The sequence below is a fragment of the Ochotona princeps genome, chromosome 3 (assembly GCF_030435755.1).
Source record: "Ochotona princeps isolate mOchPri1 chromosome 3, mOchPri1.hap1, whole genome shotgun sequence".
Classification (NCBI taxonomy): Eukaryota; Metazoa; Chordata; class Mammalia; order Lagomorpha; family Ochotonidae; genus Ochotona; species Ochotona princeps.
Genome location: NC_080834.1, coordinates 3,464,623 through 3,489,925, shown reverse-complemented (window position 1 = coordinate 3,489,925; position 25,303 = coordinate 3,464,623). Strand labels below are relative to the sequence as shown.

At 42.7% G+C, this 25,303-nt stretch overlaps 2 protein-coding genes across 7 annotated transcripts in view; both read left to right on the top strand.

Annotated features, from left to right (window-relative positions):
* The window catches only part of ATR (ATR serine/threonine kinase), a 117,112-nt gene extending 102,176 nt beyond the window's left edge, over window positions 1-14,936 (top strand). Inside the window, exons 43-47 of the mRNA XM_058661393.1 lie at window positions 3,987-4,143; window positions 4,261-4,414; window positions 5,929-6,080; window positions 12,777-12,882; window positions 14,551-14,936. Of these exons, the coding sequence (XP_058517376.1) occupies window positions 3,987-4,143; window positions 4,261-4,414; window positions 5,929-6,080; window positions 12,777-12,882; window positions 14,551-14,724 (743 nt within the window). The 3' untranslated portion in view covers window positions 14,725-14,936. The remainder of the gene's footprint in view (window positions 1-3,986; window positions 4,144-4,260; window positions 4,415-5,928; window positions 6,081-12,776; window positions 12,883-14,550) is intronic.
* A 906-nt stretch (window positions 14,937-15,842) lies between these two features.
* The window catches only part of XRN1 (5'-3' exoribonuclease 1), a 111,479-nt gene continuing 102,018 nt past the window's right edge, over window positions 15,843-25,303 (top strand). For 4 of the 6 annotated variants that reach the window (XM_058661386.1, XM_058661385.1, XM_058661384.1 and 1 more), the window contains exon 1: window positions 15,848-16,058. In XM_058661386.1, coding sequence (XP_058517369.1) covers window positions 15,984-16,058 — 75 coding nt within the window. In that variant the 5' untranslated portion in view covers window positions 15,848-15,983. Of the gene's footprint in view, window positions 16,059-25,303 lie in introns of all 6 variants that reach the window. The other 2 variants (XM_058661388.1, XM_058661387.1) reach the window with 2 other exon arrangements.

The following is a 25,303-nucleotide window of genomic DNA, read 5'->3' as shown; positions in this document are numbered from 1 at the left end:
TTTTCTTGCCGTAAAACACAATGAAATTTGTACATTGTGCAAACAAAAGCACTTAAGTGCTTTTCTTGCTGGGTTTCAGTTCTTTCTCCATTTCTGTCTCAGAGGGATTTGAGATAGCTTATTAAAACACATGTCAGACAGAAAAAAAATTTTTAAAAGAAAAGAAAAAAATAATAAAAGAAAAATGTATAGGAGAATTTGTTTTTTACAGGTATTGACTAGAAATTATGAAACTGCTTTATGTGTATCTGTTAGCAAATAAGTAAAAATATTGGGGATACTGAGAACTAGTTTTTTCACTGTCAGAAAGAGAAAAGAAAGTCAAGTGTTTGAAAATAAGAGGCTCCCAATATGTAAACCTGGGGTGATTCGAGAAACAAAACAAATACTGACAGTAACCATTGGTAAGCGTTGGAATAATATAGGAATGCATACTGATGTAACAGGTGCTTAAGTAACTAGGAAGTAGGAACAGTTGTTTCTTACAGGAGGATTGCAATTAATAAATGAGGATTGAATCATAAAATAGAAACTCATCAAATAGCAAACACCCCAGTAGTAATGGTTGTGAGCTATTATAGTGGATGCTAAAATTATTAGGTGATAGTATTGTGAGAAACAGATATTTGTAGTCTCAAATGATCTCCCCGTAAGACACAAGACACCTGTTAATTATGAAGAAGGGAATGTTAAGTTTTCAGTGGAGGAGCAAAAAAATGTATTAGAAGTTTTCAAAATGTATCAAAGTAATGAAACAATTATCTCAGATTTGATAACAATAAGGAGACAGTGTAGACTTCTAAATTGGTTCCTCCCCCAGAAAAAGGGGACTAATGCGGCAAGTAGTGAGATTTGATAAGATCTAAAGGTTAGTTAATAATGTAGCTACTGTAAGAATTTTCTGGTTTCCATAATTGTAACTATTGTCATTAAAGATATAAACAGGAGGGAAAGTTAAGTGTAGAATAATATACAGGCGCTCTTTCTATCATTTTGGCAAGTGACATACCATGGCTTATAGATGTGTTACACCACTCAGCCTCTGTGATCACTTGTCTCTACCTCTTTTTTCTTCTTATAAATACTCCAGTTATTTTGGGTATTTAATTAGAGCCTGTTTTAATGACCTTGTCTTAATATGATTATGTCTACAAAGATCGTATTTTTGAGTAAAGTCACATTCACAGAAATCAAGGGTCAGGACATAATTTTTGATAGGCACAATCCATGCAATAAGAAATACTGATAAAGAAATTTGTTATGAGCATTAGGTAGTTATATAAATTATTGTGTTTAGCTAGTCAAATTTTTTTCTGTTTTGTGGACAGTGCTGTAGATATTTGAGTAGTTTTCCAAAGTTGAAGAACTAGCAATCACATATCGCAGAACTAAACTTCGAACACAATGAAGTCACATTTCAAAGAATATGCTGTTGACTATTATGAGGATGAAATTTATATAAGTTCTGATTATTGCTATTGGGTTTTTAAAACATAATTCCTGCCAGGGGCTGGCACTGTGGCATAGCATGCTAAGCCTGTGCCTGCAGTACTGGTATCCCAGAAGGACACTGGTTTGTTTCCCATCTGCTTCACTTCCATTGTAGCCAGCTCCCTGTTTATATCCTGAGAAAGCAGCAGAGGTGCCTTAGGTTCCTGGGCACCTGCACCCGTATGGTAGACCAGAAAGAAGCTCTTGGCTCCTGTCTGCTGATCACCTTGGCTCCAGCTATTTTGATCATTTCAGGAGTGAAGTATAAGGTGGAAGATCTGTCTCTATCTTCTCTCTGGAAATCTGCCTTTCCAATAAAAATAAATCTTTATAAAAGAGTTTTAGGGCCCGGTGGCGTGGCCTAGCGGCTAAAGTCCTCACCTTGAAAGCCCCGGGATCCCATATGGGCGCAGGTTCTAATCCTGGCAGCTCCACTTCGCATTCAGCTCCCTGCTTGTGGCCTGGGAAAGCAGTCGAGGACGGCCCAATGCATTGGGACCCTGCACCTGTGTGGGAGGACCCGGAAGAGGTTCCTGGTTCCCGGCTTCGGATCGGTGCGCATCGCCGGTTGCGGCTCACTTGGGGAGTGAAACATCGGATGGAAGATCTTCCTCTCTCTCTCTCCTCCTCTGTGTATATCTGGCTGTAATAAAATGAATAAATCTTTAAAAAAAAAGAGTTTTAGAATAATTCACATCTTAGAGCAGTTGAGCCTTGCAAGATGATTCTGATTCTGCTAGAGTTGCTTCAGGATCAGTTGTACTGTGAATATTATGGGATAGTATCACCTCAAGTCCGTAATTTCTGAGTTCTGGTGGGAGTTTGTTACTAATTCTTCAGTTTGAACCTGCATTACATCCACATACGAGGAAGATCACTATCATTTCCATGTGGGCTGCAGCATTTTTACAATTCCAGGGGTATAATTCTTTTTTTTTTTTAGTTTTGAATATTTTTATTAGAACAAGAAATAATTCTGTTTATTCTGCTAGTCTTTTTTTCCCCCCTAGCTCCTTTCTATTCTCTTCTCTCTCTCTCTCTCTCTCTCTCTCTCTCTTTCTCTTTTTTTTTTTTTAATTTCGTTGTATGACACAGTTTCATAGGCTCTGGGTTTCCACCAATCCCTCCCAAAAGCCCTCCCCCCATGTTGGATTCCTCCACCTTGTTACAGTAGTACAGTTCATATCCAGTCATGTCTCTTTCATTGCGGGCATGGGCGATGCAGAGAGTCCAGCATCTTATTGTCCAGATAAATTCAACATTTTCATTGGGAGGCCATCCTGGTAGAGCTGGCAGAATATCATCCCCTCCAATGAAAAGCCACGACACAACTTCAGCAAGCATTTACAACATCATGAAGTTAATTGGCATGGTATTGAGTGACCAATATGTTAGAAAATGAAAGTTTTTAGCTACATCCTGTGACTACCTCATTGACATTTCAATATTAGTTTATACACAACCGGCTGCTATACACCTTAAAATGGCTATAGGGTACTATTCAGCTGTCTCGCGTCTATTTTCATTTTAGTATTTAGCAGCTTATAGTATTCAAGTGTGATTTTTACTGAACTTCGTGCATTTTAGTATAGTCCAAACAGACTAATAGCTCGGACATGCCATATGTTAACACTTGAGGAGCAGAACAGTTTTAACAGGGATGTGCAGAGAAATCTTCAATACCTTGGTGAGGAGTAACTAATCTTTGTGTCCTACCTAGTAAGGTATCTGTGAGTCCAAGCTGACTGTTTCCTGTCTGTTCTAAGCTTTCCTTAATGGTCTCTATCTGATCCAGTTTTTTTGAGAGGGGACCCTGGAGCAACCCTGATGGTTATTGCCAGAGAGGGTGGGAACCCAAAGCTGGAACTAAGTAAGGACCAGAGAAAGCTCCTCTCCCGAGTCCCGAAACAAGTTTAGTGTTCTTCTGTTTCTGAGCACTGCTCAGGGCTCCTGGCTGTTGTTCTGATGACATTAGATCCTGTGAGGAAGGATCTGGTTTTCTTCCATCCCGTGTGGGAGATCCGATAGGGAAGGTATGACCTCAGAGTTCTCGGCCTACAAGGGCACTCCAATTCCCCGTGGTCTCCTTGTCAGTTGAGATATAGTCTTTGGTGAGGTACCGGGAGTCTCCAGGGTTGGGATACAAGCCTCCTCCTGTCCTCCTGCTCCACTCAGGGGCACAATTCTTATAAGGACCATTCTAGTAGAATTTTTCCTGAGTCTTATTTTCTGGAATTATGTGATTATGCAGCATTAGTTTTAGTTGACATTAATACTTATCAACAAGTGACCATTTTAGATAAGTACAAAAGAAGAATTTAGATTCTTACACTAGCACATCATAAGCTTATATGAATGAAAATTTCCTTCATTTTCTTACTTTTGAACAACACTTTGAATGAAAGTGTGTAATTGCTGTTGTATTTTAACCAAAGAAAAATTGTTTCTCTTTTCATTTGGTTTGCCTGATTAACATCAATCACTCTGCACTTCAGGACTGTATATGACAGGGAAGGAGCTTCGCCAGTGCATGCTTCCAAAGACTGCAGCCTTAGCAGAAAAGCTCAAAATATTCCAAGAATTTCTACTGCCTAGGCATCCTCCTGTTTTTCATGAGTGGTTTCTGAGAACATTTCCTGATCCTACATCATGGTAATTTACTAAAAATTAACTCGCCATTATGGTTTAATGTTAATTTTTAATAATTTAGATTTATCTTGCCTCATGGCATAAGAATAAATTTGATAGGTTCTATTGTATTTTTTTTAGGTACAGTAGTCGATCAGCATACTGCCGTTCTACTGCAGTAATGTCGATGGTTGGTTATATCCTGGGACTTGGAGACCGTCATGGTGAAAACATTCTGTTTGATTCTTTGACGGGTGAATGTGTACATGTAGATTTCAACTGTCTTTTTAATAAGGTATGAGATATAACATACTCCAGTTAATTTTCTGTTGTCTGCAAATTTTTTTCCTCAAAAATTGTTCTTCTCAGACCCATATATGTGTATATGTATGTTACATTCAGTGTTATATTCAACAATGAGTCGAATTCAGAATTTTTTGACTGCCTTCAAGTACCGGATCCCATAGTCAAGCAACTTGGGTTGGAGAGAATCTAGAGGAAGGATACAGTAGAGCTAGAACAACCTTGAAGTCCAAAAGCATAGGTGCAAGAACTAACACATATAGTAATTATGTGAACATGAATAGATCAGTTCATGTTATTGGGGCTCAGTTTTTTCTTAAGTTTTTTTATTTCCATTGGGGCAGTCAAATATACAGAGAGAAGGAGAGACAGAGAAGATCTTCCATCCGTTGATTCACTCCCCAAGAGGCTGCAATGGGAAGCCAAGAGCCAGGAGCCTCTTCTAGGTCTCCCACGTGGGTGCAGGGTCCCAAAGCTTTGGCCCGTGCTGGACTGCCCTCCCAGGCTCAAGCAGGGAGCTGGATGGGAAGTGGGGCCATTGGGATTAGAATTAATGTGGGATTCCAGCACATTCAGGGCGAGGACTTTGACCCCTAGGCTACCACACTGGGCCAGAAGCTCAGTTTTAACAGAAAGAATATTTTAATATGATTATTTCCAAATTTGGCAGCTAGATTATTTTAAATATCCAAATTGTTCATTAAAAAAACAACCTCAGGAAATTCTGAACCTGTAGATTAAAAATTAAGGCAAATGGACTTAACGCCAAGACTTTCTGGAATCTTCCAACATTAGGATTCTAGACAACAGACTTGTAGAGAAGCCCATTTTCTTCATTTCCATCTTTAGTTGCCTTGTACTGTGGCAGGAAATCGAGAGTGGTCATGAAGCAAGACTATATCAGAGAACGGACAACTAATATAGATTAAATCATATAGGAGGGGAGTATAGGTACCTGCCTGGTGAGAGGAAAAGCAGGTATGTACTCAGTATGTAAAATTCACTGTGTGTCCATCCACATTCTAGATTTCTTCCAATTTCAGGTTAGTTTTAATTCCCCAAAAGCAAGGGCAGTTATTTTGACTCCTCGGTGGCCTGGCCTCTAAAATAGTTATACACATAAAATTTTTTTAAAAATTTATTTGTTTCAAACAGTAAGAGAATAGAAGAATATCTATCCACTGATTCGCTCCCCAAGTGGCCACACAGCTGGGGTTAGGCTAGAAAAACCAGGAGGAGTATGGGCTTCCATCTGGACCCAAACACTTGAGCAGTCTTCTGCTGCTTTCCCAAGTACATTGGCAAGCAAGCCAATCCAAAGTAGAGCATTCCGGGCTCATATAGAGTGCTAGTGTTGCAAATGATAGCTTAACCCACAGCGCCATAATGCCTGCCTGCAAACCTTCCACTCTTACTAAAACAGTATAGACACAAAATTGTAAAATATCTGAGTAAAAAATTTTAAAATCATAGCATCTTTACGTTCTTTAAAATTAATTTTTTAAGGGAGAAACTTTTGAAGTTCCTGAAATTGTGCCGTTTCGCCTTACTCATAATATGGTTTATGGAATGGGTCCTATGGGAACAGAAGGTCTTTTTCGAAGAGCTTGTGAAGTCACATTGAGACTGATGCGAGATCAGAGAGAGCCTCTAATGAGGTAATCATTCCACTTTCTGAATAACTTTCCAGTAAGCTTGTATATAATTATTGGTCCTTAAGTATGTTTTCTTCATGTAGAAACCACTTTGCAGTAACTCAGACTTATTTTTTAACATTTACTTGAAAGCGGAGTAACTTAGATAGAGACTGAGAGACCTTTATCTGTGTCTCTCACGTGGCCTAGTGGCTAAGGTCCTTGCCTTGATCCCATATGGCCGCTGGTTCTAATCCCGGCAGCTCCACTTCCTCTCTGTCTCTCCTCCTCTCAGTACATCTGACTTTGTAATAAAAAAATAAAATAATAAAAAAAAAAACACTTAAACTGTCTTCTGCTGCTTGCCCAGGCCGTTGGCAGAGAACTGGATCAGAAAACAAGCATCCAAGACATGGACCAGCACCCACACTGGATTCTGGGCTTGCAGGTGGTGGCAGTTTTTGTACTACACCACAAGGCCTTCCTTTAAATTTTTTTTTTAATACTGTTATCCATTTCCGCTCTCCAGTTCCCTGCCCCTAGCGATATCCTTGCAAACAGTAATCAATCTTCTATCTATTTTGGCCATTTCATATAAATGGAATCATGTAACTCCTTTTGTGCCTGCCCTCTTTCCCTTGCCATATGTCTTCAAAGTTCAACATGTAAGTACTTTATCATTGCCAAATGAGAATTCCATTGTATGGATATAACATATTTTGATGTTTATTTTTTACTTTTTATTTTATTTGAAAGGCATGAAAGAAACAACAGATGTCTCCTCCACTAGTTCAGTCCCCTCAATCCTGCAACAGCCAGGGCTGGTCTAGACCAAAGCCAGGAGCTATGAATGCAGTCCTCATCTGCCAGGAACATGCAAGATCCCATTTACCTAAACTCAGGGCACTCACTCCCAAGCAGCATCTTCACTGCTAGGTCCAACACTAGCCCCCACGTATTTTTGCCCATATTAACAGACATGTGTGTTGTTTCCACCTTTGGGCTATTGTGAGAGTGTGACTATGAAGTTTGTTCACAAGTCTTATAGGATATATGTTTCCATCTTGTTTATATCCAAGAATTGAATTGATAAGTCATATGTTGACTCAGCTTAATGTTTTGAGGATTGTAAAGTTATTTTCCAGAGCTGTTCTTAACAATTTATAATACTACATTAATATATGTGGTTTCCAAGTTCTCTTTATCTTTAACAATACTGCTATGACTGTTTTATTTATCCTTCTGTTGTGTTTGAGGCAGGTTCTCACTGTGATCATCTGTCCAGGGGCCCTATTTCCATTTGTACATCTTCTTTGAATAAATGTCTATTCAAATTCTCTGCCCAGTTTTAACTGGGCAGTTTTCTTTTTATTTTTGAGTTCTGAAGGATTTTTTTTTTTTGTATATTTTAGATCCAGTATGCTTATAAGATTTCCAGTTTGCTAAGTATTTTCTCCCATCCTTATTGTTTTCCTTTTAACTTTCTTGATCATGCCCATTAAAGTGTAAGAGCTTTTACATCGGTGGTGAGTGCTGAGCTTAGCAATTAAGAGGTCATTTGGGGGGACAGTGTTAGGGAACAGGTTAAATCTCTGCTAGGAACACCCACATTACCATATCAAATGCTTGGTTCCAGTCCCAGCTACCTTACACTGCAACTCAGCTTCTTGCTACTGCATTCTGGGAAGCACCGGACGATGGTCAAGTGTTTGAGTTTCTGCTACCCACGTGGGATACCAATATGGAGTTCCAAGCTACTCTTGGCTTTGCCCTGGCCCAGCCCTTTGGCTGTTGCAGGCATCTAAGGAGTAAACCAACAGATGGAAGATATTTCTCTTTGTATACTTCTCCCTTTTTTCTTCTCATTTTGCCTTTCAAATAAATATATAAATCTTCAAAGAGAGATAGAGAGACCCATTGGGATATCCACATCAGAGTACCTAAGTTTGAATCCTAGCAGTGCTTTAATTTCTACTGCTTCTGATATACACTCCTGGAAGGGAGCACATGATAGCTCAAATGGTTAGGTCCCTGCCATCCACTTGGGAGGTGTGGCTTGAGTACTTAATTCCCAGCTTTGACCTGACACAGCCCTGCTATTGGCTGCCTTTCTGAGAGTGAATCACTAGACAGGAGCTTTCTCTTGCTGTCACTTTGTCTCTTTTTGCTCAAATAAATTAATTCTTAATGGTGCTGAGACAACTACATATGCCTATATGAGAGGAAAATGAAACCTTGTCTCCTACTATATAAATAAAGTATCTGAAAATAGATGAAAAGTCAAGATAGAGGAGCTAGAGTTGTGGTACTGCAAGTTAAGCTGCTAATTGTGACAACAGCATCCCATATGAGCACAGGTTCAAATCCCATTGCTCTGCTTCCAATCTAGCATCCTGCTGATGTGCATGGGAAGCAGTGGAAGACAGCCTGAGTAATTGGGTCTCTGCCATCCATGTGGGAGACCCAAATGGAGTCCCAGGCTCCTGACTTTGACCTGGCCCAATCCTGGCCATTTCACATTTGGAATGTGAACCAGCAGATGGACAGTCATTTCTTTTATTTCTTCCTCTTTCTCTGTAACTCTTCCAAATAAACAAGTAAATAAATAAATCTCAAAAAAAGACGCAACTCAAAATAGTATCAATAGAAATATAAAATATAGAAACCAAATACTTGTCCCACCCAGCACCATTTTTGAAAGGATTTTTTTCCCTTATTTAATTTTATTTGCATTTTATACTAAGTGTTGGAATCAAAGAGGAAGAGAATTTCAGTTCTGTTCTCTTTCAAGATAATTTGGCTGTGGGGTGCTTTGTACTTCTTTATGTATTTTAAGTTAACTTGTCAATTTCTATTGAAAACCAACCTGAATTTTATAAGAAAGTATTGTCCTTATATTCTGATATATGAACAAGAGAAATCTTATTAAAACCTTCTTTAATTTCTTTCAATAAAAGCTTGTGTTAAAAGCTTTTCATTCCTTTGGATTCTTTTAAATATTTTACTTCTTTTCATTATATGGAAGAGCAATAGAAAGACAGTGAAGATTTGTCTTCCACCAGCTGGTTTATTCTCCAAATAGATGCAATATCTAGGGCTGAGCAAGACCAAACCCTGGAGTCTAGAATGCCATCTAAGGCTCCCAGGTAGAAGCAGTAGTCCAAGCACTTGCCATCATCTGCTGCCTCCCAGGATGCATTAACAGGAAGCTGGATTGGAAACAGAGTAGCCAGGTTTCTAGGCAGCACACTGATATGGTGTGCAGTCATCCTTAGCAACAGCTAAGCATCTACACTGCCCACCCCATTCCTTTGATTCTGTCCTAAATCACCTCCCTATTTCACTGCTTAATTGTTCAATGCAAGGATATAAGTACACAGATAATATCTTTATTACTCACCTGAAATCCAACAGTCTTCTCACTTCTCATGATTTTTGTGGGTACCTTGAAGTTTTTTTCTATACCTGCACTACAGATATGGTTTTAATTATTCCTTTCCAGTTTCAATACCTTTTATTAATCACCCCATATAAATCAGCATGAATTAGAAGTGATGCCAGTATCAATACTCTTGTGTTTGGTCACTTTTAAGTAAAATAAAGGTTATTTGAATGGAAGAATTGCGAAACCATAAAAGTCAATCTGATAATGACTACTGCTAAGTAGCAGTAAGCTGGTAGGGTTTAAACTGTGGAAATGCCAGACAATAGAATGATGTACTTCCTGATTCAGACATTGAAACAGCATGAGATTTCATCATGTACTTGTGAACTGTTCATTTCTGAGGGCTTTTTGTTTTGTTTTGAAGATGTACTTTGTTTATTTAAAAGGCATGATTAAAGAAAGAAAGCTCTTCCATCTGTAGGTTCACTCCCCAAATGACCACAACCATCAGGACCGGGCCAGAAAGAATCCAAGAGCCAGAGCTTCACCTGGGTGTCCCATGTGGGGTGTCCCGTGTGGGGTGTCCCGTGTGGGGTGTCCCATGTGGGGTGTCCCGTGTGGCTGCAGGAGCCCAAGGAGTTGGGTCATCTTCCACTGCTTTCCCATGTGCCTTAGTAAGAAGCTGGATGGGAAGTGGAGCAGCCAGGACTCAAACTAGCACTCATAAGGGATGCTGGCATCTCACGTAGCAGCTCTACCCAACATGTCACAACGCCAGCTTCTGGAATGTTTTTCTTGATACTGTATGCCGTAGTTAACCGTGAATAACTAAAAGCACAGGAAGCCAGCCCACTCCAGGGGGACAGGAAAGAGCTTACTACACTATTTTCCAAATAATGTATTTCAAGAGGTAATGTTAAGAAATGATCCTAGGGTCCGGCAGCGTGGCCTAGCGGCTAAAAAGTCCTCGCCTTGAAAGCCCCGGGATCCCATATGGGCGCCGGTTCTAATCCCGGCAGCTCCACTTCCCATCCACCTCCCTGCTTGTGGCCTGGGAAAGCAGTCGAGGACGGCCCAAAGCCTTGGGACACTGCACCCGCCTGGGAGACCCAGAAGAGGTTCCTGGTTCCCGGCATCGGATCGGCACACACCGGCCCGTTGCGGCTCACTTGGGAGTGAATCATCGGACGGAAGATCTTCCTCTCTGTCTCTCCTCCTCTCTGTATATCTGACTTTGTAATAAAATAAATAAATCTTTAAAAAAAAAAAAGAAATTATGCTAGACAGGTGAACAACTCATAGAACCCACATCAGCCTTTTCATATTTAAACTTTGCCCTGAGATCAACCAGAAATCATTGGAGGTTTTTTAGAAACAAAGTTCGAAAATCAAATGGAGATACTTTCAATTCTTTATTGCGATGCCCACCTGACCCACCAGGTCCCTTCTCTTCTGGTCTCCATTTCACATCTAAAATTCCTTTCTTGCCAGAAAACAAGAACTTCTGTTCCAGCCATCTCCAGACATGACTGCACATGTGCAGAGAGAAACCAGAGCCAGGAATTATTTCCCAAACCTAGGCATCTGCACAAGATGGAAACGATGGGCAGCTAACTGGTGCAACCAAAAAAGCCATAGGACCACTGGGACTTAGAACACCGGAGTCCATGCCAGACGCACAAGATCCCCTAAACACAGAAATCTAGGATTAAAAGTCCCTCTGACCATGCTGACCTGATTCCAAGCCTCTCCAGGTGATAAGGGTAGGCAGAGAGTCAGGGACAAGGAGCTAAAGACTGCAAACCCCATGCCATGCACAAGGCCCATGAGCTGTGTTGACTGAAGGTGGCTGAAGACTTACCATCACGTATCAGATTCCGTGACACCTTCCTGGAGATTACAGTGTGCACCCCAGCCCCGGCTCAAACTCTGAATCCTTTGAACATTGAATTAGGCCCTGCCCAGAGCACACCCCTTATCCTGTGAAAAGGACAACTCAAGCCTCGGTTGGAGCAATTCCTTGTGATATTGCCCTTGTCTGACTGTATCTTTGCCTTCCACTTAATCCTCTTCCTGCTTACTCCTTAAAGATAGAACATTTGAATAATTTGATTTGCATTGTGGAAAACTCATGTTCCAGTTCAGGCTGTAGTCCAGAAAATTAGAGAATTTTGTCACTCTAGGGCAGAACAAAGTTGCTGCACAGACCAGTGTAGTGGTGGTAGAGATGGACATAGTATCTGATGGGGTTTAGGGAGTGGAGTTGGATGTCAGAGGCGGGAGAACAAAGATGGGCCAGTGGTGGTGTTCTTTGCCAATTTCAGGAATAGGAAAAACAGCTGTGAAAAGGTAATGGATTTTGTTTTGGAGATAATACGTTTGAGGTGCACATCCATTTCCTTCTAGAACACAAAATAAATACCTAGGGTGGGTCTTTATGGCAATAACAGTTTTATGTGATGATTGAAAATACGGCAGGAGATAAAATTCACTCACATATCACTTCATAGCATAGATTTTTTTCAGTTTTTATTATGTTTTTGACAATCTTTACATAGTTAATTAGGGTAAAAGGGTTCAAGGGCTAGAGGAAAGTGGATAAGACTATTATTTCCATATTGTTTCCTTCATGTATCTGAGGTAAAGGGGGGGAGATTGAGGGAGAAGCCCCACCCAGTTTCCCACACACCCCAGGTCCCAGATGTGAGGTATGCTCCGAGATTCTTGCTCAAGTGGTTTTGATAGTTCACCAGTTATGAATTGCTGCCAATCTCGCCACTCCAAGCACGATAAGGTCATCGAAGAATCCACTGATTGACATAGTCCATCATAGAGTCTCCGTTTGCCTGGTTTTTCACTGCCAACATATAGCTGAAGTGGTTGGTTGACTTGTTCTGTCTTCTGTCTTTTCATGGTTAGGGTTCTGAGTCCGGCATTTCGATTGGGGAGATCCCCAAAGAAACTTTGTCTGAGGTGTTCCCAGACCAGATTCTTGTGTGTACTAGCAAGTACAGGGCCCGGCACAGTCCATCGTCCCGATCAGCTGGTGGTTGCAATCGTAGCATAGATTTTAGATAATACACATTTCATTTTGTTCTGTTCTGCAAAACTTCTCTCTCGTATTTTGCCTCTTCCCTGCCTACCATTCTCTTACACTCTCTGCACCCCAAAACAAGCACTTCATATACCTCCTCACTGTAAAGTTAGCACAGTGGTATATATTGTCAGAGTATTGCCATTAGCTTCTCTTCCTGCATTAAGTTTTAGATTTTAGCAAGATTTCTTTTTACAAAGATAACATTGTAATAGCACAATCCAATGTCTTTTAATTTTAGTGTCTTAAAGACTTTCCTGCATGATCCTCTCGTGGAGTGGAGTAAACCCGTGAGAGGCCATTCCAGAGCAGCCCAGAATGAAACCGGGGAAGTCCTCAACGACAAGGTTAGTACCAAGACGAACTCGAGAGGAGCCGACACTCTCTCTACAAATGACAACTGAATCAAAAAACTGCCAGGGACTCTTCTCTGAAGTCTAGTCGAGTGTGACAACACCTCCCATTGTATTTATTGTCATTACTAACGCCAGCTTTTAACCACAACTAAGGAGATGGGCTGGCAAGAAGCGAGTGATGCATGACCTGATCTGACCGAGCACTTTTGATAGGGTACCAGTGTGCCAAAATCCATTTTAGCAAATCAACTTCAACGTTTACACATAGTAAGTTACAGTAGGTTGAAGATTTATTCCTAATAACATCATTCTCCCTTTTACATTCTAATACGCTTTCTTTTCAGATGCGCAGCGCTTCAGTCAGCTCGTTAACTGTTCCCTGTATAAACACTGTCCAAATGCCAGGCAGGAAACCACTGTTGCTGCATTAGACTTTTCATTCAAATGTTTAAGTCTCGACACTTTCAAAACAGAGTTTGTGAAAGAGTTTATGTGTTTCTGTATTTGAAGATGGAGACAGAGCTGGATGGACCTCCCCCATCTGCTGATTCACTCCCCACCTGGCCGCTGTTGCTGGGCCCAGGGCTGGGCTGGGGAAGCCAGGAGCCAAGAGCTTCATTTAGATCTCCTCATGCGTCATGTGCTGCTGCTCTCCCAGGCACTTTAGCAAGGAGTTGCATGGGAAGTGGAGCAACTGGGACTTGAGAATATCCTCCTGTGGGATGTCTACATTGTAGGCCATGGCTTAACCCACTTGCCACCATGTTGGCCCCTCTTTTTTAAATGATTGGTTTTTTTTTTTTAAAGATTTATTTCTTTTCATTGCAAAGTCAGATATACAGAGAGGAGGAGAGACAGAGAGGAAGATCTTCCATCCGATGATTCACTCCCCAAGTGAGCCGCAATGGCCAGTGCTGCGCCGATCCGAAGCCAGGAGCCAGGAATTTCCTCCAGGTCTCCCACATGGGTGCAGATCCCAAGGCTCTGGGCCATCCACTGCTTTCCCAGGCCACAAACAGGGAGCTGGATGGGAAGTGGAGCTGCTGGGATTAAAACCAGCACCCATATGAGATTCTGGGAGTGTTCAAGGTGAGGACTTTAGCTGCTAGGCCACGCACGGGCCCTAAATGATTGCTTTTTAAGGCAAGTGTTTGTTGCAGTGGTTAGAGCGCAGCTGGGAGTGACTGCTGTATGTGTCAAGAGAGCCTGGGTTTAAGCTGCAGCTGTACTGTGCATCTCAGCTTCCTGCTAGTGTGCATCCTGGGAGGCAGCAGGTGATCTAGCCCACCTAGTTGGTTACCCGCTGCCCACCTGGGAGACCTAGACCGAGCTTCCACTCCTGGCTTTCCTCTACCCAACCCCAGCTGTTGAAGCCATTTGGGGAGTGAAATCGAGAGATGAGAGGTTTTTCTGCCTCTCAAATTAAAAAAAAAAAAAATTATTTTTTTCTAGAACTGTAGTGTGGAAAGATTTCCCTAACATTTCATATAATAGAATAAGTCATTGAATTTGAATCAAGATTTTAAGCCTCAAGATTTAGTTACAGAATTTGCTCTTTTTCAGCAAGTACCTATATAAAAGGTATTAATGAACAGAATGATGTTATCAAGAAATGCTCAGATCCTCATTCCTAAGGATTTTCTCTTTTTTTCTTTTTAGGCTAAGACTCATGTTCTTGATATCGAGCAACGATTACAGGGTGTGATCAAGACACGCAACCGAGTGACAGGCCTGCCCTTGTCCATCGAAGGTCATGTGCACTACCTTATACAGGAAGCCACGGATGCCAATCTACTATGCCAGATGTACCTGGGGTGGACCCCCTATATGTGAAATGAAGACTGTGCCAGTAATCCAAATTTAAGTTTTTTATATTTAATATTAGTAAGTGCTTGTATGTATTCAGTTCTAAAGTGAACCATTTTGTGTGCTTTTAGAGCAAAGAGTATTACTTCTACCTGATTGTGAACCATATTTTAAATATATGTTCTGTTATTTAGAATAAAACCGATTTCCTAATACATAATGTGTATTTGATTACCTGGAGAAATGTTTTGTGGTTAGAAAAATGTGTTTTCAGGGCCCGGCGGCTAGCGGCTAAAGTCCTTGCCTTGAACGCGCCAGGATCCCATATGGGCGCTGGTTCTAATCCCGGCAGCTCCACTTCCCATCCAGCTCCCTGCTTGTGGCCTGGGAAAGCAGTCGAGGACGGCCCAAAGCCTTGGGACCCTGCACCCGTGTGGGAGACTTGGAAAAGGTTCCTGGTTCCTGGCTTCGGATCGGATCAGCACTGACCGTTGTGGTCACTTGGGCAGCCAATCATCGAATGGAAGATCTTCCTCTCTGTCTCTCCTCCTCTCTGTATATCTGACTTTGTAATAAAAATAAATAAATCTTTAAAAAAATGTATTTTCAGATCGCAATCTAGCCTATTTTCATTTTACATCTTTTACTGACCTCCCTTTAAGAACAGTAGTTGCATAAGGATTCATTTGAACAATAAAATTCTGTCAAATAAATACTGTGAGGAAGGTACTGTGCTTGTAAGCGAGAGATGTAAAGAACCTATCATACTCACTTAATAAAACTCCCTTTGAAAACTAACGCATTCTATCATTTAAGCATGCTGCCGTGTCGTGGACGGCGGCAGTACTGACAATTCCGAGTCCCGCACCCACTGTGCGCTGGCTGCTGCCCGGCAGCGGGGCTCTGGTCCTCCTCGGGCCCGGACGCAGGGCGCCACCCCCGCACCGGCCGCACCGCCCCCGCACCGCCCCCGCACCGCCCCGCGCCGCGCCCGCACCGCACCGCCCCCGCCCCGCGCCGCCCGCACCGCACCACCCTCGCACGGCCCCGCACCGCCCCGCACGGCCCCGCACTGCGCCCGCACCGCCCCGCGCCGGCGGGAGAGGCGGGGTCACGGCCCGCCCCGGCGGGGCCTCTCCGGCCGCTCTAGCCCGCCGCGCGCTCTCTATGGTGGCGCGGCCGGCGCGTTGTCATCGGCGCAGCGACGTCCGGAGGCGGCGGCGTAGGCCCCGGCGGGGCGTTTGGTTTCGGTTTGGCCTTGACCTGAATTAGTCTTGACGGTCGAAATGGGAGTCCCCAAATTTTACCGATGGATCTCGGAGCGGTATCCCTGCCTCAGCGAAGTGGTGAAAGAGCATCAGGTGGGCGAGCCTGCGCGGTGGCTCTGAAGGCCGAGCCCGGGGGCTTCGCGGCCGACGGGGGGCTCTCCATCCTTCGGGCTCGTCGTCTGCGGGACGAGTGGGGCGAAGGGAAGGGGAGAAGGTTTGAAAACCCCTGGACGCCCTGCGTGGGGCAGAGGCGCGGGGCTGTGGGCCGTTCTGACAGCTCCGCCTCGGCTGGGCCCTCCGTGTCCGGGCGGTGGAGCCCCGGGAAGGAACGATGTGATGAGGGCTCCCCTCTGCTCCCCTCTGCTCCCCGGCGAGCGCCTGTGCAGGCTGCGGGGCCGGTGTGGGTGGGCAGTACCGCTCGCCCCCGCAGCGGGATCACCTTGTTTACTTGGCTGGCCCTGGGCCGCATCCCGCCCCGCCCCCCGCCTGACTGACGTGGCCGGAGCCTTGCATTTGTGATGCTGCTTTTGACTCTGGTATCCCAAGGAAGGAGCAAAGCCCTGGGAAAGTCACTTGGGCTGGCATTGTCTGGAGACCCGCACAGGAGGGAGGGCTTGTGGGAGCGTTGATACCACCCGTAGTATTTGGGACGTAGTGACACCATTTGTAGTAGGTTCCGAAAGGGTAGTTCCTGTGTTTCAGCTATGGGAAGAGAAAGCGATCGTCCAATAGAGAAACTTAACTTTGAATGAAATTTTTGAGTTAGCCACTTTCGGTGGATTTGCAAGAACGCGTATCAGGTTCTCGGTGTACGTTATGATGAGGTGCATTGTAGTAATGGCTGCGAATGCCATCGTTCTATGAAAGTATGATTTAGCCTTTTAAAAACTGTTTGTAAACCTGAAGGTAGAGCTAAACTGCAAAGGATTCTGTTACAGACTTCCGGTAAGATTTGCTATATGAAAAAAAAAAAGGCTTACAGAAATACCAAAATGCTGGCTTATCCATTTGTTCGAAACAGTAGGTTGTTAAATTTAGGAAGGCATTTATTTCCAGAGGATAAAGTCTAAAAAGGACACCAGTACATTCCAAAAATACAGACATGTTTAACTCCCTGACGCCATCAAACACTTGAGTCATCAGACACTCTCTAGAATAAACATGTAGTGTGATCACCAGAGTGACCCAATCATGGTTTTCAGTAATATTTTATTTGCTTAGTATGGATGTTATTTTATTCACTGTTTCATTTCCCAGATGCCTCCGACGGGCGGGTCTGGGGCAGGCAAAAGCTGGGAGCCATGCTCTCAGTTGGGTTCCCTTGTAGCTGGCAGTGAACCACTCCCTCCCAGAACACAGCTGTAGGAAGAAGTCAGACACAGACAGAGGGCTATCAGCTACTCTCTCAAGCCATACTTGGAGAAGGATAATAGTGCTTATACCACTCCCAGGAGTTCAATCCTAGTCCTTGGCAGAGTGGGCTGGAAGAAGGTGGGGGTGGCAGCAGCTTCCTTTTTGTTCCGATTTCCTTATGTGAAAAAAGAAAGTGAAACTAGATAACAATATTTGAGACCCATGAAACAATTACAACAATGCATGTGACATAATATCCCCGTGAACCTCCCAAACAGCACGTAGACAAGCTACTGAAAATGCAGTCACTGTTGGCATCAGAGAGAGGAAGAAGGAAGCAGTGGTGTTCACTTGGTAGGTTTGAGAGCAGGAAAACTCCAGACTGGCCAACAGGTATCACTAGGAGGCCTGCTGACCAGTTAGATGGTGGTGGTTCAGACGGAGGGGTTAACGTTGACTTGTGAAAGGTCTACTCAGAAGAACAGAGAGCAGCAACAGAGTGTCTCTCCTGCGGACTTTAAAGCTGGCACAACCCACCCGTATGGAGAAGCTGCTTGAGGGAAATCGCAGAGAGGCATGAGAGAGCCTGGAGCTGAAAATGAGGGAGACTACTGAGTCAAGAGATCTTAGAGAAAATCAACAAGCAAACCCACACACAGCAGGAAAGGGAGCTGGTGAGGTTACAGCTTTCCTGAACCTTTGCTTATTCTAAACATTCAAGTAAGTTAGATTCTATAAAAAGAAACAACAGAAAGGAAGCAATATCAAGTCATATGCAAAGTTACTGAAGACAAAAAAAAAAAATCCTTAAAAAGGTTATAAGCTTACAATAAGAACACATGAGGAAAACTAAAAAAACTATAACCTATCTCTAAGTGAAAATGCACTAAGAAAATGATACAGGACATGAAAGAAGGAAAATATATATATATGTTATGAAAACTCAGAAATGAGATGACAGAGCCAAGAAAATTATGAATATATTTAAAACATCATTTTAAAAATGAAAGAATTTATTTTTATTGGAAAGGCAGATTTATAGAGAGGAGGAGAGACAGAGAGGAAGATCTTCCATCCAACCATTCACTCCCCAAGTGACCACAACGGCTGGAGCTGAGCCAATCCGAAGCCAGTAGCCAAGAGCTTTTTCCGGAGTTCCCACACGGGTGCAAGGTCCCAAGGCTTTGGACCATCCTCTACTGCTTTCCCAGGTCACAAGCAGGGAGCTGGATGGGAAGTGGAGCTTCCGGGATTAGAACTGGCACCCATATGAGATCCTGGGAGCGTTCAAGGCGAGGACTTCAGTTGCTAGGCTATTGGGCCGGGCCAAAAAAGGGACATTTTTAAAAATTAAAGAGAAAAAGAATTCAAGAAAAGAGTAACAGTAAGAGAAAAAGGAAACAAATAATGAGAGTTATTTTAAAAAGAAAGCCAAAGAACATAACAGGTACTGAAACTATAATTGATACTTTCCTGAAATTGTAAAAAAAAAAAAAACAACAACCCTGGAAGCAATGCCTGAGAATAATGAGTTAGGTGACCAGGACATACTCAGGGAAATGACTAGAAAAAGGGAAAGACTGGTTGCCTCACCAACCAAGAGGCCCCAGATGGGGACTATGTCTCCCCTAACAGTTGGAGGGCAAAAAGGAAAAAGACAAAGTGAAAATAGCTTTTTACTTTAGCATTAATAACACTGTCATTGAAGAAGGAAAAACAGCTCTGGGTTTGTTTGTTTGTTTTTTTTTCTGGATACTCATTTCTGCTTCAGCACCACTTCATCCTTTACATCACCTCAGACCTTGGAGCTTTCAGCTCACAAAGCTCAGTGACCTTGTACAGCAGTTCCTGCTTCTGACGCAGCACTCGGGGCGTATTCTGGAACAGTTTGCCTTTTCCACCAATTCAAACCCATTTGCTCTCGGAGAACTGTGTGATTGTCCAAAGTGTCCCCTTTTCAGCCTTTAGAAGAGAGTGAAAGGCTAGACAGTATGAAATCCTTTATTGTCATCAACTTTTTAGAAAGGAGAGAATGTGGATATATTCTTAATCTGTCTCCTTTACAGAAATAGGTCATATAACTAAAATTGTAAGCAACTAGGGCATATAGACAGTTTTACTTTACTTTTACATTATAATCCAGCACGGTGCCAAAACCACAATTTTTTAAGCACTTGCCATGTTTCAGATGCTGTTTTAAGTGCTTTTTGTGCATTCAGTATTTAAATCTCTAGTAAAGGTAAGTATTGGAACTGAATTTGAAATCAAGTAGAATTGCTCTAGAGCCGTGGTTTGTTATTAGGGTGATGTGGTTGTTATAATCCCGTTCAGGCATCTCTATCAGCTTATTTTTCCCCTAATCATTGCCACCATTCCATGGATTGTTAATGTCACAGATGTACTACATATCTGTTTATGGACAAACACCAATCTTGGCCCCTTTGGGAGTTATACTTTTGCTGGAGATCCTGCATTATTTCCTTCAGTATAGTGAAGTATACATGGTTGAGTTTTACTATCTCTGCCACTTGTGAGAGTAGCATTTGTTAGGGTTAAATACATTGATCGCTTCTTGGTGTTTTGGCTGAGTTTAAGTGGAGGATTAAATGCATTGAGATTATTATGCTACGCCTGCATTTCTATAGCTAGTCTTCTGTGTATCATGCTAAAAAAAAAAAGTCTTGGCTAGGAAAACCTAAAATCTCAAATTACAGGACCCACATGTTGGTGTCCCTGTTTGACTGTTTCTGCTACTGTATAGAGATATTATTGCCCATTTCTTATTTGCATGATTCCATCCAGTGAATTGGTCAAACTCCCAACATGGATATGTGACGCATAATGGGTTTTCAATAAATATTTGCAAGTGAATTTATCAACTGGAGCATTGTAACTGAGGCCTAACATTGGGAACTATATATTAAAATATATATAGTATATTAGTACTTTTATGGAAATGAAACAAGATCTTGAGACTGCTTTATAATGAGTAAGATTAAAAGGGCAGGGTTAAAGTCCTCATTTTGCATGAGGCAGGATCCTATATGGGCTGGTCTGTGTCCCAGCTGCTCCATTTCCCATCTAGCTTCCTGCTTGTGGCCTGAGAAAGCAGTAGAGCCTTGGGACCCTGCACCCATGTGAATGACCCAGAGGGCGCTCCTGGTTCTTGGCTGCAGGTTGGCTCAGCTCTAACTGTTGTGGCCACTTGGGGAGTAAACCAGTGAGTGGAAGACTTTGCTGTCTTTCCTTTTCTCTGTAAATCTGATTTTCCAATAAAAAATAAATAGATATTAAATAAAAAGATTATAGGGCAAAAAGAAAAGTTGTTGACAGGTCTTAAAGCCAAAAAGGTGTCCTTTGACTGTATTTTTAGTTTTAACATAGGAAGTTAAACTAAGGAAAAGAAACCATTGTCTTAAGAAGATTAGATACTAAGATACTTTTACAAAGCAGCGATTTGAAACAGTGTAAATGCGTATTGCAGGGAGTTAGAATAGATTTCCTGTGCTGTCCCCTCCCGTGAAAGGAAGGGTTCATATGTACTCATCAAATACTTTTGATTTACTGCTTTGTTTTGCAGTGTGCTAAGAAATTTAAACACAAAGAAACAAGAGGCATTGCTTTGCATCTACGGGTCATAGTTTAGCAGTGGAGATGTGTATTAAGCATCCTACACATGTGTATTGAAAACCTAGTAATATGGAAAGAACTCTTCCACATATTGGAAACCCCCCAAATAAGATTTAGCCTTCAAGCTGCTGATGCTAAGGACACATTTGAAAAACAGGAATAGCAAATGCTATTCAGTGAATGTTTACTTGCCTTATGAAGTGAAGTCAGACAGACACATATGAGGAGCTGCTGGAGAAGAAAGTAATCTTTCTGATGATTAAAGGAAAGCTTCCAGCCAAAAAGCTTGAGCTGGATTCTTTAAAGATGAGTCCAAATCCTCAAAGACAGTGGGGAGATGAGCAGGAAGTAGGAAGAGCATCTGTAAAGTCACAGGTTTGAAGTAGCCAGCACATTTAGGGTTGTTCAGATATGCTGTTGTTCATTTGCAGAACGTGTATGGAAGTTAGAAAGAATATGGAATTGGTGGGGAACATGGTGTTAAAAACATGCAGGATCTTTTTGACGAAGGGTTTGTAGTTTCCTATGTGCGTTAAGTAAGAAAGTAGCATGATCAGATTATATGCGGGACAGACAGCTGGGATATGAGAGAGAAAACTGGAGGCAAGCTAGTCCAATACAAGAAATCTGGGACGAGGAAAAATATGAGTTCCTAAAACAATGGGAATGGAGTCATTTTGGGTGTTAAATTTAAGTTCATAGCAAAACGTTCAGTGACTGATTATAGAATTGCAGAGGGAGTAAGTATAAAATAATCTTGAAATTTCTAAATTGCAGATATAGTAACTGGGAGAAGAAACTATGTTATCGGTACTACCTTTGTGAAAGAGAAAAAAACCATTTTTTTCCTTTTTTTTTTAAAGATTTATTTATTTTATTACAAAGTCAGATATACAGAGAGGAGGAGAGACAGAGAGGAAGATCTTCCTTCCGATGATTCACTCCCCAAGTGAGCCGCAACAGCTGGTGCACGCTGATCCGAAGCCAGGAACCTGGAACCTCTTCCAGGTCTCCCACACGGGTGCAGGGTCCCAAAGCTTTGGGCCATCCTCGACTGCTTTCCCAGGCCACAAGCAGGGAGCTGGATGGGAAGTGGAGCTGCCGGGATTAGAACCGGTGCCCATATGGGATCCTGGCGCGTTCAAGGTGAGGACTTTAGCCGCTAGGCCACGCCGCCGGGCCCAAAAATCATATTTTTTCTTTATTACAGTGGCCAATTACTGATCTTGTTCCTTGCTTACTAACCCAATATCTAAGATAATTCGTGTATTTCTTTTTTTTTTTTAAGATTTATTTATTTTTTATTACAAAGTCAGATATACAGAGAGGAGGAGAGACAGAGGGGAAGATCTTCCATCCGATGATTCACTCCCCAAGTGAGCCGCAACGGCCGGTTCTGTGCCGATCCGAAGCCAGGAACCAGGAATCTCTTCCGGGTCTCCCACGCGGGTGCAGGGTCCCAATGCATTGGGCCGTCCTCGACTGCCTTCCCAGGCCACAAGCGGGGAGCTGGATGGGAAGTGGAGCCGCCGGGATTAGAACCAGCGCCAGGCTTGGATCTTGGGGCTTTAAGGCGAGAACTTTAGCCGCTAGGCCACGCTGCCAGGCCCAATTTGTGTATTTCTTTTCCTAAAAGGAACATTCTAGTATTTTTTTTTCATATTATAAAGATAACGTGTGCTCATTGTAAAAAAAAAGAATGAGATGACACACAAAATTGTAAGCTGGATCTGGAGGAAAATAGAAAGCAAAATCTAGAAATTCTAGCTTCCAGGGTTAAAACTGCTAGTTAGTTCTTGTTTCTATAGATTTCCTAATTTCTTTTGTGCTATTACACATGTAGGTATGTTCTTTTATTAGGAAAATAATATACTTGCTATTTTATACACTACTTTTGTCACTTGGCTATATATCTGCATGACTTCGTGCCAAATATGACTCTGTGCCACTATTTGTAAGCGCTGTGTAATTTTGCATCATGGATTACCATCATCACTTTTAGATATTTGGATTGTTTTTATCCTGTTTTTCTGAGCAATGCTGCTGTGACTATTTTTTATGCACTCCTATCTTTGTAAGTTAATCATTTCTGATTATTTTTCAGGATAAACTTTTATTAGCAGAAATGCTGATTCAAGCATATATACATTTCAGACCGTAATAGAACTTTTCAGATGACTTGTACCAGTTTGTATTCCCTTTCCAGACTTCATGATGCCAATCCCGTGTCTCTTTTCTTGCTCTGTGACTTCCCTCTCATCTAAAGTGGAAATTCTGGGATTGATATTTACCCTAGTAGTTATGACTCTGGTTTAGACTCCTTCCAACTCCTGAATCCAACTTCTTACCTCGCACCTGGGAGGCAGGGTGATGACTCACATAATGGGACCCAGTCACCCCCTTGGGAGACCTGGATAGAATTCCCTGCCAGGCTTCCACCTAACTCCAGCCCGGTCTTTGTGGGCATCTGGGGAGTGAAACAGTGCGTGGAAGCTCTCTCTTTCACTCTCAGGTTTTGTTTGTTTGTTTGTTTGTTTGTTTTATTCTCTTTCTCTACCTCTCAAATAAGCAAGTAAAAAAAAAACTTTAAAAAAATGGCACCCCCAATACCTTAAGGTTGTTATGATCAAAATAAAACAGATATTTAGTCCACTTTTAAAACGGATTTTATTTTTTAAAAGTTTACTTGAAAGGCAGAGTGATAGGGAGAGACTGATATCTTGCATACAGTGGTTCATATCCCCTCCTTCCGAATGCCCGTGATAGCCTGTTTGAGTCTGACCAACGGCAGGAGTCAAGAACTCTATACAGGGCTACTATATGAGTGTCAGGAACCCAAGTACTTGAGCCATGGTCTGTAGCCTCCCAGGAACATCAGGAGGAAACCAGGTCAAAAGAGGAGTAACCAGGATTCAGACCTGTACTCCAGTACTCCAGTATGTGATGCACATTTCCCAAGCAGCAGCTTAACACACTGTACTACAGACACTTGCTCAAGTCTATATTTGACACCTACTTAATGCCTGACGGTTGCTTTGATTTTTTTTTTTAAGAGTTATACAAAGCTTCCGTGTGCTGCTTCACTCCCCAGATAGCTGCAGCAGCCAGCGCTGGGCGACACTGGAGCCTGGAGCCAGTAACTTCATTCAGGTCTCTCAAGTGGGTGCAGGAGCCCAAGCATTTGGAAAATCCTCCACTGCTTTCCCAGGCACATTACCAGAGAGCTAGATGAGACATGGGGCAGCTAGGACTTGAACCAGTGGCTATTAGGGTGTGTTAACTTGTACCACAGCACCATTCCTACGTTTTCATATTTCTTGAAATACATAGTACATCTTGCCTTCACTTTAAAAATGTCACCATCACATTTATCATTTCAGTTCAGCCTGTTAATGCGAATATTTAAAATCGCTTGGAACCCTAATCGACTATGTAAACATCATCAACAATAAAATTTAGAAAGAATCTCTTCGAGAGTCTGCCATGGTAGCCTAGCAGCTAAAGTCCTCGCTTTGCATGTGCTGGGATCCCATATAGACTCTAGTTCTAATCCCAGTGGCCCCACTTCCCATCCAACTCCTTGCTTGTGACCTGGGAAAAGCAGTCAAGGACGGTCCGAAGTTCGCCCAGATATTTGCTCTCAAAGCTTGCCCAGGAGAGCTGCCTGAGACTTGATATCCTCTCTGGGCCTCAATGAGCTGGTTATCATGCCCTGCATAAGAATCTTGGCATACTGTGCACTTCACGGGCTTTAGCACCACGGAGATCCAAGTCTGACACATGCACTCCACAGTTAGACCACATACTCTGTGATTTTCACCGTGGTTGGAGGTCAGACTCCAGTTATCCAGTTGGGAAGGAGGGTCCCCAAAGAAACCTCACCAAAGGTGATCCACAACCTGACTCCTGCATGTGCCAACCAGTGAGGGATCTGGCTCAGTCTGTCACCCACATCAGCCTACACACGCACCGGTGGTTGGAGTCACCTGATCACTTCTGTCCCCAGCCCTATATCATACACCCTGCCCACCATACATTGGCCATCACATATACCAGTGGGAACTGCAGCCTAGTCAGAGTGACCCCCAAAAACTCCCACTAAGCCCACCCCCCAGCTCTGGTTCCTGTTCATGCCAGTATGTGCAAAAGGCTGATCCAGTTTGTTTCACATCCCATTCAGCTGTTGTACACATCAATGTGTGTTAGATCCTTGTGCAACCCAATCAACCCCACTGTCCAGCCCACATTCGTGCCTGTGGGAGCCATTGCCTGTCTAGCCAGGCCCATCCCCAGTAGGTTCTCATGCTCACCAGTAGAGTTACAGCTCATCAGAGAGGTACCCACAGTTTCCCTAC